Source organism: Pezoporus wallicus, unplaced genomic scaffold, assembly GCF_028554395.1.
Source record: "Pezoporus wallicus isolate ANWC-B61680 ecotype Strahan unplaced genomic scaffold, APGP_CSIRO_Pwel_v1 contig_12230, whole genome shotgun sequence".
Classification (NCBI taxonomy): domain Eukaryota; kingdom Metazoa; phylum Chordata; class Aves; order Psittaciformes; family Psittacidae; genus Pezoporus; species Pezoporus wallicus.
The window spans coordinates 221,172-241,553 of NW_026637082.1; the positions used below are offsets into that span (position 1 = coordinate 221,172).

Below are 20,382 nucleotides of genomic sequence, written 5' to 3' on the forward strand. Positions count from 1 at the left end.
TCCCAATGCTAAAAGCTTTCTACAAGTTTCTTCTGAAATGCCCTGAAGACTTTCTAGAAAAACAGAACTGGAATAACCCAGAAACAGACTTCAAAAATCAGGAAGAGAAATAAAGCTGCCTTTGACTGCAGCAGTTTTCATTCATTGTATGAGGTAAAGCAACACCACCATTGATGATTTTCAAGCAGTAATATACCCCAAATGTAGAACCACAGGACAAATGGCTCAACAGCCTCTAAAAAAATAAAAGTCAGTGTCTGAGATAGATCAAAGTTATTTTACTAATTATGTCATAGGGATACATACAACGGGCCAGACAGCTCTACTGAGGAATAAAAACTTGTGTTCCAATGTTAGAAAAGATAAAATTGTAGAGGACACTAAAAAGAAATCATGATTCATTTGATCAATACAAGGTGCATAGAACCAAAAGCCTTGCAACCACTAGTAATAGTCATAAGCATGCCTCAAGACATTTCATAACTGCAAGCATCACCTTCTTGAAAATGTTAACCTCGTTGTGGCAAGGTCCCACCACTCTTCCATTTCCTTGACTTCTTATTTTCTGCTCAGCTTTATGAGAATGGTGAAGTCAAAATGGAGGTTTAATTTCTACTGTGTGCTGGACTGGGATTTCTTACCCTCCTTTCCCATTATTATTCAAATGCAGATCTGTCATTCTGAGGTTCCTGCCATCTGCAGTTCCCACTAGAGACAGTCAGTGACAAGCCCCAAGCATTTAAAAACACCTGTAAAATAAATTCCTCCGTTACGATGAGGCAGTACTAAACACTGGCAGGTACTTCTGTTTAGCATATTATTAAGGAGCTAATTTGTCTTCCAAACTCATCAACAACAGATGACAAGTAACCTTGTCCAATAATACTTTGACATCCAACAAATACTCATCCAATAATTTTAATGAAGAAGTCTCAGGTTGTCAGCTTTTGATCTACTTTTTCTACTAAGTGGCAGGTAGTTTGGTTTTGTTGTTAATTTCTAGCACTAAATTAAAATGGCCTGAGAAAAACGCCCAGTGAAGGCACAGTTTTTAAGCCTTAAAATTCAGAAAGAAAACAAGGAAATCATCAACTCATGCTATTTAGCACAGCAAAATGAAACTAGGCCACAGAATTACAGGTGGTTTGCTATGGGTTACAGAAGGAAATTGTGTTTCAAAAGAGGAACACTCCCTTTTGAATGGGAAAAGTATTACATGGTATCTTACCTAACAACAATAGCTTCAAAACAGGCAGGACATATGTAACAGATATCAGGTAGCTTCTCAAGAGATTAAGTTTTTATGTTTTAATACCGTGCAAAAGTGCTTCAGCTTTGGGGTTTGATAATGCTCGTATTAGACCACTCCTTTCAAAAGTATTGCACAGCAAATGTTATCATGGTTCTTATTTCTGAAGTTCTCTTCCTTCACGCTTTCCCCATTGTATACAGAACAAAATCTCTTTTTGTGTTTGAGGTATAAAATAACAACTTCTGCAAGAGAAATAATACTGCCTCATACTTGAAGCATTTAAAAAAAAGATACAGAATTAACATTCACTTTACTGAGACAAAGGATTGCTGTCTTCCAGGAAAACATACGACAGTTGCACGGTGTAAACAGCACGAATTATACTTTTAAGAGTTTTGCATGCAGAAGAGAGTAGATGACCTTCTCAATAGGTGAGCTTCTGAGGATCCACATAAGCAGGGTTGTAAGGGGGCTGGCTGATTGGGTAAGGTGCTCCAGCACCAGCTGCAAAAGCACAACACAAGAGAAAACGGATTTGTAAAACTTAACGTTCTGAATTCTACATCTATAATGGCAACTTCTGTTTTAAGCACACGGTTAAGAGGATCAACTTATCTAGCATCTTAACTAGACTTGAGAACAGTTTGTGCTAACTCATAAAGCATCCAATTTTCAAAAGTAAGGTCACAAAAACCTTTACTCCTGTGGTCTGGTTTAGGTTTTGTTTGTATGCCTAAGTGGAAATGTGTATTATGGCATCCACTAGTACATGGTTAGCCTTCAGGGGAGAACATAGTCTGAAAAACAAAGAAACAGATTTGGTCCAAAAAAGGAAGCCAGTGCAAATCAGAGATGCACAAACAACAGGACATACCCAATAGAAGCGAAAATAAACCACTGGGCAAAAGAAAAATGACCAGAGGAAGCATCTTAGGATTCTTTCAGGGAAAATGCTTTCCCACTAAGTGTCACAGAGTTAATTAAAAAAAAAAAAAAGGGGGGGGGGGGTGGTGAAGTATACCATTGCTACCAAGCGCATTAAAGAGTTTGACTTGACTTACATACTAGCATGTATATAACTCAGAAGCTGTCTCTATTTTACAGTATTCTGGGACAAGCAGCTCTCAAGTGGCATCTTCATTTTCAGGTCTCTCAAACAGCACATTAGTTCAAGTAACACACCACCTGATCAGATCCCTGGAACACGTAAGCGTGGGTATCTTTTGCTGATCTTGTAAAGTGAGTGAGGTTGCTCCTGTGTGACAGAGCGGGTATTTTCTCCTTTGCATATGACCTAATTAAGAGGCTGCCCCTTGGTTAACAGACAAGAGAAATAAAGGAAAGAGCTCTCACTTTGAGGCGTTCTCACCCGGCAACATGGAAAGCACTTCAAGATTTTCCCAGAAAATAAGTATTTTAATAACTAACAAACCAGTAACAGTTTGAGAAACCAGAGCAGGAGAAGCAAAATGACTAGTTTATTGGCTCACTTTGTCACATGATAAAAACAAAGCCATAGCACTTTGGGTAATTCCATAAATCCCACAGCTTCTTCAGTTTACAAGAGAAAGTCAACAGGCCTGCCAAGTAAGTGTTTTTACATGTGAGGATGGTTTGCACACTGTTAATGTGCAATTTCTAATTGGTATACAAATGCTTAAGACCACAGACAAGCTATTTTATATTTGAGCTGTCACAGAAGAGTTACTTTCTAAGCATTATCTTCGGATTCCTTCAGGAATTCAGGACAATACTTTGCTTGTTACTTAGAAGGATAAACAGCATGGTTTGTAAGAGGGCTTAACGATTCCAGGAGAGGTAACAGTCTAGTTTTGACCACTCTGAAGAGCCAGGACCAATTGTTCAGGGAACAGGTATTACCAGCAGAAGTGGGAATTAGTATTAGCAACAATAAAGCTGCATGAAAATGAAGTTGTCAAAGAGAAAAAGCAGAAAACAAAAAAAAAAAAAATCTGATAATTTAGCTTGTAGTTATTCACAAACTTGTCTAAAGCTGTATTCTATGAAAATAGTGAAGAACTACTAGAAAATGCCATCTGTGTAGAGACTGAAACAGCTAGCAAATATTAATTAGAGAGCGTATGTAGAAACAGACAATTACTACACATAGGTTAATTGGCCTTTTAATATGAAATTTTAACAGTATTAGTAAATTACATTATTTAAATATTGTACTGGATCCTCCAACAGTCCCACATAGCACCAAACTTTGCAAATGCAGCTCCAGCTACATCTCCTCTTGCAATGCTTAACATAGAAATAGTGATGGGGAAATTGCAAGGGTGAATTACAGCACCCACCATAACTTAAGTTTTACATAATTTGTTTACGTTTACATTCATATAGTCACAGAAAATAATAAATGTAAATAATACAAGATTTGCTCCAAAGCAGCTGCCTCTTCAGCTATTTAAGAGATGAAGCACTCAGCATTGTCTTACCTGCCACTGTTTCACAATAAGCCGGGGGTCCTGACGGCTGCACGGGGTAAGGGGGAGGATACTGTGCAGGGTATGGTGCTACTGGCATTCCGGGTTGTGGTGGGATAGCCACAGGCTGATATCCTTGATAGGGGGCTACTTGGTAATTGGGTGATGCTCCCTGTTGTTGGGGATAGGGAGGATGAACCACTGTAGTGGAAGTAGTGGTCACAACAGCTACAAGCAAGCAAAAGGAACATGGTTACGTGTCGGTGGTTCTAGAAGATCATCAGGGACAGCCAGTAACAGCAATGTAAAAAAAACACTCTCTCAAGCTCAATTTCTCATTTCAAAATCTGGGCAATTTTATTTTGAGTTCCACAAAAGACTTAAAAATGTATGCCTCTAAACAATGCTTCCATTGATCTTGGTGGCAATGAGAGCCTTCAGGTACTGGGAGAGCAGCCAACTTACCTCCTTGTTCCTCAACCACAAAGAGCAAAGAATTTTTGCCTTGGACTCTTTAAAATCAGGAACACAAACCTGCAGCCAAGGTATCTATCATTTGGTATAAGACTGGAAAACCTACTGATTTCTAAATGTTACCTGCTTTTAAGGGTTAAGATGATAAATATCTCCTTTATTAGGTAAGGAGCTTCCAACCACAATTGCCCAAATGAGTTTCCTTTTCATGTTGCCTATACGCTAACAAATCCCTATCCCCTGCTTACTCAAACAACAAAAAAACAAACCCAAACCCCCATGTTGAGGGATGGAGAAGAGAGAACTTCTGAATGCTTAGAAAATATTCCAAAACACCTCTCTGCAACTTCTCATTCTGAAGCACCTTAAATACTTATTATTTGTGTTTAGGTATTGCAACTCCTGCAGCAGAGAAGTAAGGCAAAATTATTTTCACCTTAAAAGGAACACATGGTGGGGGGATGGGGAGGCTTGTTCAAAGATGTAAAAAAGAAAATAAATATCCAGTACTTACGCCTTGGTCTTCGACAGGCTTTATACAAACAGCAACATGAACAGGTGAGGCACAGAATAATAGTAATTATAATCACCGCACAAACAGCAACTCCAATAGCAGCAAGGGTTCCAAAACTGAAAAAAAAGATACCATCAGAAGTAGTAAGATTCTTCTACACAAATTCATCCCTCTACATCCTGACCTTCTGTAGCAAACACACTGCTGCTCCTCCAATCTGTTACTACTTCACACATTTGAAGAAATAACTGTCAAATGCAGTGCTAACATGAGGTCAGGCGTGCTAAACCAGCGGAAGCAGAGCAACCCCTATCAAGGCGTATGCTCCCCTGTGCATGAAATGAACCCAGCATGAGTCTTTGGTCCCTCTCATTTTAGAGACTCTGTGATTCTTGGTATTTTAGTACAACTCTGTACCCCTTTATGTACTTCAAAAGGTAACAGCAACAAATTTCAAAATCACTTCTTTGATGACTTAATTTTCCAAGCATTGCTTGACTGCTCTGAACACACAGGTAGGCATGAATGAGATGAAGCACCCCAGACTCTGGGGTCACAGCAAGCTCTTCACGCGTTGATAAGACCTCCCACACCCAATCTCGAGACAATTTTGGTACTGAGCAGACCTATCCATGCTGCAGATTCTTGGCAGGTTCCTTGGCATTTGTACGCAGTTGCTTTAGAAGCCACATTTCATATGCTTTGGAAGATCTGAAATTCTGCTAACTTTACTGCAACAGCAAGTATGCTATGCTGCATTTGAGAGACAGAAACACTCCCTAAACCACCAAAACCTGGTATGAAAGGCCAAAAATTACACCAGCTTTAACCACTGCGATGAGTGTCAAATGATGGAGATGACTGTTCATAAGTTTTGTTTACCGCACAGGGAAGAGAAAGTATCACTGTAAATCATTAAATGCCCGCTGACAATTCCCTTTCAAGTGTTAATTCACATCCTCTGTTTCCTACTGTCTAAAATCAATAAAGCTCTTCCACAGCAGGCAAGGTCTTCAGCATTTTCATTTCTTAATTTAAAAAACAAACAAATATATATATATATATATATATATATATATATATATATATATAAAAAGCACCATACATCAATTTTGGGAACAATTGCAGGAAGTCAGTTTTAATGAACAACAAGCTCTAAAATGAGTAGAGAGCTGGTTTTATACCCATCCTGTTTTTCCTTCTGCATAGAGATTTTGGCCACTCTCTAGGTTTTGCTGGTTTTTTACTGCTCAGTTTCCTGCTAGCAGCTCTGAGCAAAACGACATCTCCAGAACCTCCAACAATTTCTGCTTGGCTACCAACCAGCCACCAAATGTGAGAATTGATTTTGAGTGTAAATGACACTGGAAAGGTAAATCACTGACAAGAAATAAAAAAGAATCGTTCTATCCCTAGCCCAAATTGGGAAAATGTCTCCTCAGCAACCTACAGCAACTTAACCCTCAGTAAGATGGACACTAAAAAACAGCTTCTTAAAATGCCTTTTTTTTTTTCCTTTAAGAGAGGCTCCATCAATTTTACTCTGTTTCTGCAACAGCTGGAAGAAAAAGCTGCTTTAAGAATCTGATCAACAATTTTATCTAATGGTAACTGTATTTTGTGCACTGATTTTGTTAAGTACTAAATATAATCCTATGGATCTACTTCTCAAGTACTAAATCCAACACTGTGGATTGCCTACAGTCACTGCATCTCAGTATTTACATGTAAAACAGGAAACAGGAACTGCTGCAGCCTCCTGAAATCAGAGAAGCCACATAAGAAACACTGCCAGGAAAGCAAAGATGATTGCAACACAGCTGCAGATGTAAAGATGCACACATGCTTTGTCACATTCATCTGCACCTTTACAGAAGGTTTTTCGTATGCTGACTTGCACACACAAATGCATTCCTAACTATGATGCTTCACATGCTCCCCCATCCTCACAGGCATTAGTTTCACTTTAGCACAGGAAGCTCACAGCTGGCTCATCTTCACCCCAAAAATCTCATTTCTCCAAGCCTGGTAGAAAAAGGAAGATACAAAATGCAATTGGTGGTGTAAACATGCACAATGATACCACATCCGGAAATACAGGCTGCCTCCTGTCCACAAGGCCAACAGCAGCCACACATCACGTTAGCCTGGAAACACAAGCTGTGTATTTGTGCATCCGGAAATGGATTAGATGTAAGAGACCTGTGGAATTTAGATTAATTCTACAGGGTCCTCACTAGATATTCATTACATAAATTCATATATACAAGAAGAAAAAGAAGTGTGCACAATGATTCACACAGTAGGCTTAACTTGCCTGCAACGTTCAAACGGCAAGAATGTCTGTGACAAACCACAGATGCCTCTAGAAAATGCATGACAACAAATGTTACCTACAATTACTGCTACTTGTGGACTGCCAACAGCATTTTCCATGCTCTTGTTCCCACTTCCCTATCAACCCTGAGAAAGCTCTCTCACTAGGGAAGCTAACATTTCCATTATACACAATTATTACCAAGCAACATTAGCAGACAACAAAGGAAAAGTGTCTTCCAGGTTCTTGCTCTGGCATTTGCCCCAGTAAAGCAAGTAAAAACAAACTCACAACAAACCCACCAAACCTTTTTCCTAGTGAACTAGCTATGTGTCAAGGAAGGAGATTAGGCCTGAAAAAGAGAACTAAATTTTTTCACTTCTACAGACAATGAACCTCTGAACTTCAGCAAAAGCTGGGCAAAATCAAAGAAACCTAAGAAACTGAGAAAATGGACACTGTGGAGAAACATATACACATCACAACATAGCGCAGCAGGAAACTGGCAGAGCACCCTTATCTTTCAGAACCAAATTTGGTTCTGATACAAGGGAGAAAACAGCACAAGCATATCTGCAGCCAAGCTGGCCACCAACAGATAAACACTGGTCAGTTTGAAGCATGGGCTCCAATAGCTTATTTTTAATAAAGTTTATTGCTCACTGAAGCACATATTTCGCTGCATATTTAATACCTCTAATAAGGAAAGTGACAAAAGCAAAACTCAGAGGAAACAAAAAAAAACCAACCATCCTCATATTCACCATGTTATTGGAGACACCCTGTGCATTTTCATCATTTTTCTTCATCTTTGCTTAAAATGACACAACCATGGCATGATGACATTTTGCATTCATCTTTTAAAGAGCTAAATAGAGAGACATATTTAAAGTACAAGTGTGTCAGCTGTATACACTTTACAGTGCAGTTCTGTGTGTAAACAACACTGTGATTCCATTCTACCCATGAAAATACTGTGTAATTGCCACACACCAAAATTATAAGCCTTCAGAAACAGCCCAGTGAGCAAAATAACAGACAGGAGTTAGTTCTTCCCAGTTTTCTAAGAACTGTACACAACTGTAGGCATTTTTATCACCTGCTTTACAGCAGAAGCATAATTTTCCTGCCAGTGCTTGGACTCATGCAGACTGATGTCTTGAAGCAGCAGAAGATAGTGTGACTTTTACAGACAACAAACCAGTAAGTGTTGCGAACTTGCAACTTGTGGCATCAACACCTTCTTTCAACATTAGAGCTCTTCAAATGCTTGTGGGTTTTTTTTTATCCATTCCCATTGATGATCAAAACTAGCAATACTCTTGGAATATCTGAACAGTCAGGCACTACCTTATACTACCCTAGCAGTACTGCCCTGAGCACTTCTTCCTGAAGATTCAGTAACAGAAGTCCCAAAAGTGCAGGAAGCTAACCACAAGTAGATTACCCAAGTGAGGCCAGAATGGTGTTCAGCATACTTTACTCAGTAAACCATCTAAGCTTCAGGAGACAAGATATTCCAGATACTTCATAAAGACTCTCTTGCAGCATGTTAACTCCAAAAAGCCTGTACTCCTTGCTTAAACAAAACCATTGCTTCATTAATTGCGTTCGCGTGATGAATCTGTCTAAAATGACTTTGAAAATATTTGAAAAAATATATTCACATTAAGTAATTTAATTACTTCTGTTAGCATTATACATAAATGAAAAAGATCAGACATAAGGGATTGTAGCTTAAAGATTCTTCCCCTAAATGGTTAACCAAGAAAGAGAAATCAAACAAAAACCCAAATCAAAAAACACACCTTCCCCACTGCATTCTGCAAACAAACATCAAGGTGTAGAAATCAGAGGGGCCATGGCACCAGATCATAATGCTCTGCTGCTTTCACAGTCTGAACACGGGCTTCCAGACTCCCACATCATATGTACCCGAGTCTCTAAATAAAGCACACCCTGTTATAAACAGCTTGAGTTTATTCCCTGCCATTTCCTGCTTCTTCCTTCACATGAAAGCTAACTTTTGCCAATAATTTAAAAGAAAACAAAATCAAACCTAATAGCAGTTCTACTGCAGCAATTATAAACTGCAACTTCTCATAATATCTACAGGAAAGTAAATGTGAAGAGACAACTCCCTGCCCTTTCCTACCACCCTCTCTTTCCTTGCTCTATTCTACCCCTATTCTCTCACTTTTGGAAAACACTAAATTGTATGTGTAAGGAGCATACCTCAAAGACTCACCTTACCTTTAAAGTTGCCTAATTATTCAAAATATGTATCAGTTCTCATAAAGGCAGGTATGTGATCAGTGCCTGTTTTACTCCTGTTGGTACTAAATGAGATACAATGGGCATATTAAAATGTGAGTATCAAACACAAGCTCTAAATAGTACTATTTGTAGAAGATAATTCTCAGGGCTGTTGTTCAGATCAGAGATCTCAATCTTAAGCACTGTCAAGTGTGTGTGTGTGGGAAATAAAATGCTTTGAGTGTATTCAAGACCTTTTAGAACATCCAAGTTTCAGTTCCAGCAACATATTATTAAACCTCCTGAATAGTCTGAATCACTTAAACTGGCAACATTCTGTAAGCCCTGCTGTAAAGAAAGCGTTTGTGTGCATTCATGACAATGGTGGACACTGCAAATTCCATCTTTAAAAAAAAAAAATCCAAGTAAACAACAATAAGACCACCTAGTTCTGAAAAAAATAGTTTTAAGCAGAAACTATTGTGAAAACTTGTGAAACTATAGAGAAACTTGTGAAACGCTTTATTTCAGAAGTTTTAATCTATTCCAAGATTTGTTCTGTTCTACACAAAAAACATTGGCAGGGTCCTTTTCAAAAGCACAGCTGCTTTTAAAAGCAAACATTGCAAATACTGAGTTATGGCTAACACTGGGTGGTCTGGAAAGTCTTCAGAAGACAATTTAGGCCATTCCTAAAAGTGTAAAAAAAAAAAAAAAAAAAGAGTATTCATATATCATTCTTTACTACTCCAGAAAAAGACAGTTCCCAGGAGTGTGACAGGATGGTAAATGTCCAGACTTGCCCAGATTCAGATAGAGGGCATGCCCAAACAAGTCCCCAGACTGAGATGTTTTCTAAGTCCAGCAGTTCAGTTGTGGCCATACAATGCCACATACAGCCTCTAAAGTTTAGCAAGAAAATAAATGATAAACTTTTGTTATTTTGTTAAGAAAACTCAAAGGGACTTCCAAGAGTCTTTCACAGGAATTCATTTTTACAACTTTACAAACACACTTCCTTGATTTACAGTTTTAGCATGGAGATTCAAAACACAAGAACCACTTCACTAGACTCAAAAAACATTAAATAAATTACTATTATACAGAAAGCAAACTCCTGTGAGGTTCGTACTCACAGGAAATAATCACCATGACTTTGACACTTGATAAGATTGACCAGCCTCCTTCAGCACAGCTGGGTTTTGGGCCACAGAAGCTTCAGCACATGTGGACAACCAAAACCATAGTTATCCTCATAGCCCAGGTGCAATCACACTAATTGCTGGGTGTCTGCTATGACCTATTCCAGCCCCAGGTAAACTAGGGGCCACCTTCCCCAAATGAGATCTCCATATGATCCAGAAGTTTTTAAGAAACAAGGGACCGGTGATTCTTGTGGTGGGCAACAGGCTTAAGAGTCAGACTAAAAAGCATGTTTTCAAAACTATGAGATCTTGAAAGCTGCATCAGACTGGCAGGTTTGAGTAACTGCTGTTATTTTACGAGCTATGCAACGCAGTGAAGCATGGACTGGAACTGTAATACCCATCTTTCAGACGAATGCTAACTCAAGTTAGCATTTGAGAGTGTCCCTCCTAGGGTCTTGCCCACATACGCTACTTAACGTGACAAAAATAGCTTCATCTCATGTTTCCCAACACATCAGTGCAGTACCAGCTCAAGTCATCACTAACTGTAACCTGCTAAACTGCTCTAGCATGGGTACAGATTAACTGCCACTGAAAACCACTAAAGCTTACCACATTTCCAGCTCTTTCTGGATACCTCCCAAAAGAAGGAAAGTTTGGAGCAGGAGCCCATCAGCTCAATTCCTGGGACACTTCTGCTTGTCTGCAGTCCAAACAACCCTGAGCTACATACTCCAAAGTCCACAGCTGAGCACTGCCAGACAACCCTTTAGCAATCATCAGCCAAGCCAGCTCTGGCATGAGAACCAATACTGAAGTGACAATAATAATGCCATGGTAAGCCAAAAAGCCCTGCAACTGCAAAATTGTTATAGAAAAAACCAACACAAGGCTCTTCTGAGAAAAAGTTTGGTGAATATGCACTGAAAGGGTGCTTTTTCTGTTTGGTTAAATAAGAAGCTGATGTGGGTTACTTTAAGCCAAAAATAATCCACTTCCATTTCATACACAAAGACCTACTGGAAGTAAAGCTAATTACTACTTTTTTAAAGCCAGTAACTTCTAAAGTTTTCAAAGTAGCAAATAACAGATTTAGCGCAAGTTCTTAAACAGTCTATATGAGAAAGTGGCAGAGAGGGAACTTCCTTGATTTTGTGGTTCTAGTCAGCCATCGGATACCCAGATCCAACAGGTTATTATGGAGGCTGCATACAAGCATCATCTTGGGTCTATAAGCAGTTTACTCATCCTAAATATGTCCATTTACATAAATCCCTTTGTAACACATACTAAAAATATAACTTTCCAGGGAAGTTTTGCAGGAAATCTGCTACTGTACACTCTGTAGACAGTCAAGAATAATTACTACAGGTAACTGGCACATTAAAAATATGCATGCAACAAGAGGAGAAGTCAGAGCTGCACTCAGAGCAACTGAAGTATTTTGTCAACACTGCAAGAACTAACACTGCAGCTTCATGCAGGTCACAAGACAATTCCAGACAAGTCCAAATGGACCCTGAGTCTAAGAACGGTTCTTAAACACCCTATAAGGCATTTGCTTCTACAAACAATAAATAAAAAATGCTCATTAGTGGCAGAAAAATATGTAGGCTATTACAAACACAGAAATTTGAGGCAAACAAAGTGAGTCAGCTCCCCTCCTACCATCAGGATCCCAGTTCAATGATACAGGATGTAGCCCTCCACCCTAACTAAAATTGGGAACTAATGTAAAGCCAGTGGGAGGAATTTTTTTTTTCTGAAATGGTTAACTGAATTAATAGAACAAGTTTAACTGGAAACAAAAGAAAAGTACTCCAGAAAGTTTCCCCACATAAACAGCAAATGTGATAATAAGAATTTGATACTGCCGATGCCATACTAATCTCAGGAAGCAGAGTTAAGCAATTAATTAGAAACTAACTTAATTTAAAGCTTTTAACTTGTTAAGCCAAATCTTTAAAAACAGGATTTTTGCCCAGCAAATTCCAACCCAATTTATGACATGTCAAACACACTGAAACGCCAATCAGTTAGACAAGGTTACACCCACCAGCATTGCCTGCCATATAACCCAGCTGTTACAGGAAACACACCTTTCTCTTTACTTGCATTACTTAAATGTCATTACATACGTAAAAGTTAGAAACACTGTGTTCAGGAAGGAGCAAAGTTTAAATTAGAGAAATTAATTCTTCTATACAACTATGAACTAACAAGCTCATTCTCTCTCTCTTTGGGAGAGCTATTACTCATCGAGCACAATGAAGATCATCAAGGAAAATTTAACACTACACAAATAAGAACAGACTTCTGCAGTAGAGGTTACATCTGGCTGACCACTACTTCTCCTTTTATATGGGAATAAGACCTTCACTTAAAAAAGGGGGAATAGACAAAAAAAAAAGTGCACAAAAGTGGCTTTGATGACTGGTTCCTTCCACAACTTAAAAAAAGTCTCTAAGTTTACCTCCTAGTGGATTTGAGAGCCGGAGGCCATCTAGAAACAGAGGAGCACCACATTAAAAATGAACAGCATAAAATGTTTTTAGTAAAACCAGGCTTTGTCAAAAGACCAATCTTTGAAGAATTGCTAATGTCCTGAAATAAAACTAATTTGTTCATTTCACAGAAGACCCTATAACTGAAGTTTTAAAAGGGTAGGCAATTTAAGGACATTCTCTTCTCATAACACATCCACAAGACGATCTATCACAAATACCTCTGGCTACTACAACTCAGGCCGTGGCTATTTTACGGAAGCATACAAAAAGGCAGAGCTGCAGTTAGCTCTGGAACCCACATATTCAAACTTTCACAGATTCTATTAAATAACAACCATGGTCTTTTAACCATATTCTCAAAGAAGGATTCTCTGTTTCTTGGGCTACAGAAGCCTTCTCTGACGGTTACCCTACCTGCAGCTGCTTTGACAACTTCTCTCCAGAGTCAACCCATATGTTAAAAATTACTGTTTTCAGAGTTACACTCTGCGGAGGCACAGCAAAGCCCACAGAGTTAGAAAGGGAATACTCTACCCAAGTTCAGTACATACACTCAATGAAGTACACACCCACAGAAACAAACCTCCTGAGCATAATCTAATGATTCATCTTACTGTGTCTTTGCATGTTTAGGCCAGACTCTCTTGGGTTTTGCAGTGGAACAGCCTTCTGTAGTTAGAAGAGCATGCTAACCCAACCGTACACATCTGCCTCTTGAGCCAGGACAGCATTTTTCAGCCTCTCCTTCCACCTTGGTTTCAATGAACCTGCATTAAGCCCACTTCCTGAAGCAGGCAGCTGAAAAATTAATAATTATTAATGGCAACTCACAGCTGCTTTGTCAGCTTTAAGTAGCTTCTTCACTGAGAATACACTGAAGATAAAACCAAATCCAAGTTACAAACTGTGCAAGCTTGTATCTACTTCTCAAACTACTAAAAAACTCAGAACAATTGTTTCAAGTAACTTCAAATCTGAATCTCAATTATTTCTAGACAGGAAGTTAACATTCCTTAGAGATGCAAGGCAAGGTTAGCCTCTGTCTGAATGCAAGCCTCGCAGAACAGATTCTGTATGCAGTTCAACTCAGTTGTCACAGAAAATACTAAGGACCAGCACTGGGAAAGAAATCCTCTGCTCATTAAATAGAGGCTGCTACCTTGGAAGTTCTTTTCCAATGAACAAACTTTGTGATTTATTTTCTTACCACTGGCAGCCTATTACACATGCCAGACCATCCAAATACACTGGAAAGTGTAAACTGAAGTCTCTGAGAGTGATGGGGAGGAGGAAAAAAGGGGTACAGTTCAATACCACAGTATTTTTTATCTGGTCTATAGAAAAGACATACGCTTGAAAACTTCTAAACTGAAGATCAGCAAATTAGGATAATAACAGCTTCCACTGTTAAAAAAATCACTGGTTTTGACAACTCATGCATGTAGTATACCATTGCAGATTATATATTTAGGCAGAGGCAGAAAGATGCCCACAGAATCACAGAATCCCAAGGGTTGGAAGGGACCTCAAACGATCATGTAGTCCAACCCCCCTGCAAGAGCAGGGTAACCTAGAGTACATCACACAGGAACTTGTCCAGGCGGGCCTTGAATATCTCCAACGTAGGAGACTCCACAACCCCCTGGGCAACCCATTCCAGTGCTCTATCACTCTCACAGTAAAGAAGTTTTTCCTGATGTCCACATGGAACCTCCTGTGCTCCAGTTTACACCCATTGCCCCTTGTCCTGTCACTGGACATCACTGAAAAAAACCTAGCTCCATCATCCTGACACGCACCCTTCACATATTTGTAAACATTGATGAGGTCACCCCTCAGTCTCCTCTTCTCCAAGCTAAAGAGACCCAGGTCCCTCAGCCCCTCCTCATAAGGGAGATGTTCCACTCCCTGTCATGGTTTATACCCTAGCCAGACAGCTTGTTCACTCACTCCCAGTGAGTGGTGCTGGGCTGAGAGCAATCGAGACTCCCCCCTGGGGCTCTCCCCTTCCCTGCTCCCATGAGGGATGGGGAGGAGGATCGAACAATTGCAACTCTCACGGGTTGAGACAAGGACAGTCCAGCAACCAATGTACAACACAAATCACCACCGCTGCCACCAACAACAATGATAAGAGAAAATAACAAGGGAAGAGACCGGCGTGACATTTGCCATCCTCCAATCCTCAGGCACCTCTCCTGTTTCCCACGACTTAACCAAAGATGATTGAGAGTGGCTCAGCAATGAGCTCCGCCAGCTCCCTCAGCACCCGCGGGTGTATTCCATCCGGACCCATCGATTTATAGATGTCCAGAGTGCTTAGCTGATCCCTCACCCAATCCTCATCTACCAAAACAAACTCCTCCTTTATCCTGACTCCTTCTGGGGCTATAGGAATCTGGGTCCCCTGGGGAGAGTCTGCAGGAGTAAAGACAGAGGCAAAGAAGGCATTCAGCACCTCTGCCTCCTTTATATCCTCTGTCTCTAGGGCACCCACCTCATTCAGCAGTGGGCCTATATTGCCTCTTGTGTTAGTTTTATCCGCTATGTATTTGAAGAAGCCCTTTCTATTGTCCTTAACCCGACTTGCAAGATTAAGTTCCAAGGAGGCCTTAGCTGTCCTAATTGCCGCCCTACATCCTCTAACAGCTGTCCCATATTCCTCTCAAGTGGCCAGCCGCTCCTTCCATAATCCATAGATTCTCTTTTTCCGCATGAGTTTGCCCAGCAGTTAAACCATGCGGTTTCCTGGCTCCCCTACTTGACTTCTTACCCACTGTGACACTCTGGTCCTGAGCTCCTGCATTTCAATCAAAGGCAAGCAGAACGACATAAAGTCACAAGACAGCACATTGATCAGCCCATGAGAAAAACTGAATGAGCAGAGGGTATTTGGTCTCTACCAGCAGAGGGTTCCCAGGAAGACTGTCATTCCACATCCCTCTTCTCATCACCTAAGGATGAACAGCCTGTTCTCAAGCATTACTGTAAGTACTACACAATGTGCTTCAACTTCAAGGCAGAAATTAATTCAGAAACAGAGTACAATTAACTGTGTACAAAGTCAATTTGAAGTTTTGTTTCCATTTAGGACTGACAGCAGCTGCCCCAACTACACAACTTTCTTCCGTAATTTTGATACAGATGCTTTCAATCACTCCACCTCCTTAAACACTCAAGTGATTCACAATTAGTTGAATTGTGAATTACTTGATATGAGTCATCTAATTTCCTTTTCCAGTAAGGGTCACTTTTGGAAAATTGGCATGGAGGCTAAATAACCATGTTACCAATGAAAATTGCCATATGACTGCTGTTCCAGTGAATCAGTGCTCTGCTTTTTGCATAGTTTCTTAAAGCAGTAACACCACATGCTGCAGAACGGAAGGGGAAAACCAACTGTAATAACCTTACTACTCACAATCCATCTTGGAAACTAGAGCAAAGCAGCAGAAATTTCAGTACTCCAATTAGAAAGTGAAACACCTTCCAGTGGTAAATCCTTGCTACAATGCATCCATTAGCAGCAGAAACCATAGAAATTACATATGGTTGTTCTGAACGCAAAGAAAATTGAAGCAAATTTAACAAGTTTAGTGGTATGAAAAACATGCCTATGCTCTGACCTAAAAGCTCCAAATGATCTTGAATGATTGATCAACAATGGGAAGTACCTGAATCTGAGTTCACACTGACTTTTACACTTTTCCTAAAATGCTCACATTTGCTTCCAAATGCAGTGTTCCAGGAAGCTAAATGCTTTCAAGTACTTTATATCACGAAGACATTCCAAAGGACTGGAATTTATTTTCTTTAAAATGTCCAAAAGATCATAGGCTATAAACTGCTTGCACTGTGAACTACATACACTTAATAGGGTTGCCCAAAGTGCCTTGCACCCCTGCCTCAACAACACCTAAACCTCAGTATTCAACATGGAAAGATATTAACATTAAAGAATAGTAACCACAAGAAACTTATTAAAAGCTGTTGCTTTGCTTGCACTTCTGCAGAAAATCTCAGAATAAACACAGCAAAAAAAGCCAAAGGACAGGCAAACTAAAAACTCCTCAGCTAGACAAGGAAGAACACACATACCACCGCTACCCCTTCCCTAACACTGTCCATCGACTTAGAGCTTAATAGCGGCAGGTTTTCCAAGCAGAAAGACCCCAGCTCACTCAGCCCAGGGGCAAATCCACGCCAAGTTTGTGACAAACCCTCAGAGAGGTGAAATTCTCTTAAAACGCCATGATTTCTGAGAAATGTACCAGAGTAATAACTTGATCTTGGCATCAGCCTGATGCAAGAATGAGGAAATAAATGCTGCCTGAATCTGGAAACCACCAGCACCTCCTCCTTCTGAAATACAGTGTCAAAGGTAGTATTTGCAACTCACCAGAAAGAACAAGGCTAGTACTAAACAGTTGCCCTTCAATGCCTCTCCTCCTGTAATTAGCTGCTTCAAAACTATGGCCATCTTGCTGGAGATAGATAGGAAGAAACACCTCAGCTGACATCAGACTTCCTCTCCACACAGTCAAGAAACACAGGCATCAAGATGCAATGTAAAACTTGTCTTTTAAAATAAAATTAGAACAGAATGAGAGGACGGAGCATGCCTTGCAGACAGAAACTAGGGACAACTCTTCCAGAAAGAATACAGTTTACTGGGGGGGGGGGGGGGGGAATAAAAGACAACACAAAAACCCAACAAGCAAACAACAATCAAAAACCAAAAACCCTAACACACAATACAAAAGCCTGGGCAAAGTCTGTAATGGAACAGCAATCTTCCCAATCTTCCCACTGACTGCAGTCACACAAAGTCCTACCCATTTCAATTCAATGTTGAAACACTCAGACAGTCATTAGTCACTTTGGGCAGTTCTGGGATGTGGGTTTCCTCTGGGGTCACATCTGGGAGGCTTTTCAACGATGAAATTTCTGTCAATATTTAACATCTTTCTATGAACACTGCCAAACCAAAAACTAAGTTTGATGTGAAGTCTAGGCCTTTGCACAGCACTAATTTTTCAAAGCTGTCATGAACTGAAAGGAAAAAAAGAGAAGTCACATGTTTTCTCAAAGTAAGACAGCCATGATTGTCTTTTTAGACATTCCACAGCTGAAAGCAAAGATAATTGAAGCATCTTAGCTGTTACTTCCTAAATGTTTTCTCTCATTTACAAAGGCACCTCTGCATTTGTGCAAAGATTGTGGGCCTCACTTACAATTACTTTAGCAATTTCTCAGGGTTTTGAGGGTTGGCTCGTTATTGAAAAGACTATTTATATTCTTTCACTTTCTGTGCTTTTTAATAACTATGCTTATTTGCACAGAAAAAATAAAGTACATTCTTTACATTAAACCTTTATGCCTCCAGCAGATTCAACATCTCTGCAACCCCCATAACAGAAAATGGAAGGGGTTTTTGGCACATTTTTCTAAGAAAAATGCATCAGAGTGGACGCTGGTTCGAAGATGAGGCTCACCCCTGCTCCACTTAAACCTTGCATTTGAAGACGCCCAAGGCAGCTACATCAGACCAGCAGAGAAAGGGCATCCCCCCTCATCCAAATTGTTTGTCACATCAACCCTTTCTTTGCGGAAGGCTATTGGGTCACAGGAGACCAAGGATCCCAGACTTCGCTTCCCCCCTTCCCATCGACGCCTCGGCGTCTACCAGGGCAGCTACCATTAGAGACCTCTAAGGAGGCTTCCTTCCTGCCCTGCAGAAAATGCAGAAAGATGTATCTATAGGTCACACAGCGCAGCGGGTTCCGCCCAGCTAGATGAGAGGAGGAGCACGGGCCCGGCTATCCACCGCACCACGCCGTTCCCGGGAGCTCGCTGAAGGATCCCGAGTGCGTGCATGCGGGCCGCTCCGATGAAGGGCGAGCTTCTACCCTGGCTAACCGGGCTTGCCGCCGAGGCACACCAAGGCCCCGCCGGCCATCACCACCGCACGGGACCGCTTACCCCATGCTTGCTCCCGCCGCGCCGGGACCGCTTACCCCACGCTTGCCTCTGCCGCTCGCACCGCGCCCGCAGCCACGCCCGGCCCACACGCTGCCCCCGCCCCTTAAAGGGGCCGAGACACTTCAGACGAAAGCAGCTTCTTTCTCCGAGCCACCACGGATTGGGTCTGCCAGCATCTCAGAGCGCACACCACGTGTGCTAAGGCTTTGGCAGACAGCGAGAGCGCACCAGTAAGTCCTTCTGTTTTCGAGTTCTGTCAGCATGTACCAATACCACAATGAAGAACTTGCAAATAAATATCATCTTTAAAGGGGAGAGTTTGCATGGCTTACCTGGGGCCAGAATAAATGTCACCGTCAGAGTCCAAAAAAACCTGCATGGAATTTACATTGCTCGAGTCAGATGTCCCATAGTAAGAGAACCCATCTCAACAATGTTATTTGCAACTGGCTGAATTCCAAAGTTACTAAGTACCTGGCAAAATTACAAATGCTCATGAAAGACAACCTACACTTAAAACAGGTTTTGTCATTTAAAAAAAAAGGGGGGGGGGGGGCAAAAAGCATATATAAATGCTCAAGAAAACACACACCCATTCAGGCATTAATTTGACCACCTCATTGCTCCCATTTTACAAGTAACTTACTCGAGTTAATGCAGACCCCAGTAGTGCCAAATACAGAGCTGAAATGCCCCGTGATAAGCTTTTAAATGTTAAACTGTGTATTTTCATTATTTGACACTAGAATTATAACCTGCTGCATACACTGAGTTTGCCTCGTACCTTCCATCAAGCAGATTACACTGAAGCTGTCGTTGTTCATCAAATTTTAAGAATGCATTAGAGCAACAGTACTGGAGCATGCAGTGTCCACAGCAGAAATAAGGACAGGATTTAGCTGGTTGTGCCTTGCCATGATGATCAATATACGCCTGACAATCCACACCCAAAACTGAAAAAAAAGATAAAATTCAAGAGTTAGCAACTGAAGAAATAACCACTTGTTTTGGCATACCTGCTCCTGAGAAGTTCGTCCTACCCTGCAAAACAGCAGCCTGATGACTTCACAAAATCAGTGAACCACTCTAACAACCTCATCGAGTTCCACCTCAAGAACAGAGCTGCTGAACTATTCCTACTGAAAGTCCCTAACCATTGCAATAAGAAAACTTCCCACCCCATTTATTAAAGGCCAGCTGCACACAATATCAAGAGCACGCCTCCTATTTTAGGACTTCATCTGGTTAGTCCTATGATCACATCTGCTTTTTCTCCTACATATGGAAGGCCACAAGCTCCATCCTTTAAGCACAATAACAAGATAATTACAGATAAGGCTGCTGAAATAAAAAAAACCACAAACACAAAAACCCAACACAAACAAAAAAACAAATAAGCAAACCCCCACAAAAACCTTTAAACAAGTACCAATGTTAGCATCAGATAACTGAGTTCATGCATAGCTATCAGATGTGTTTATA

General features: G+C 40.6%; 1 protein-coding gene across 2 annotated transcripts; it reads right to left on the reverse strand.

Moving 5' to 3' along the window:
* Positions 1–258: 258 nt before the first annotated feature.
* Positions 259–19,872, reverse strand: SHISA5 (shisa family member 5). Of its 2 annotated transcripts, none has more exons than XM_057403194.1 (4): positions 19,685–19,872; positions 4,691–4,806; positions 3,715–3,930; positions 259–1,756 (listed from the first exon to the last, which is right to left on the reverse strand). In XM_057403194.1, the coding sequence occupies exons 1-4, from the start codon at positions 19,762–19,764 to the stop codon at positions 1,677–1,679; spliced, it is 492 nt and encodes a 163-aa protein (XP_057259177.1). In that variant the 5' UTR covers positions 19,765–19,872; the 3' UTR covers positions 259–1,676. The 2 variants fall into 2 exon arrangements, with proteins under 2 accessions (XP_057259177.1, XP_057259178.1); XM_057403195.1 differs by lacking the exon at positions 19,685–19,872 and adding an exon at positions 19,233–19,302.
* Positions 19,873–20,382: the final 510 nt, after the last annotated feature.

Bases quoted from the DNA above. Each gene is read 5' to 3' on its own strand.
- SHISA5 (XM_057403194.1), bottom strand. From the start codon at position 19,764: ATGCTCCAGTACTGTTGCTCTAATGCATTCTTAAAATTTGATGAACAA. The intron at 3,931-4,690 runs GTAAGTACTGGA...GCTTGCTTGTAG, and splicing joins AGCCTGTCGAAGACCAAGGC to CTGTTGTGACCACTACTTCC. The intron at 1,757-3,714 runs GTAAGACAATGC...GTGCTTTTGCAG, and splicing joins TTATTGTGAAACAGTGGCAG to CTGGTGCTGGAGCACCTTAC.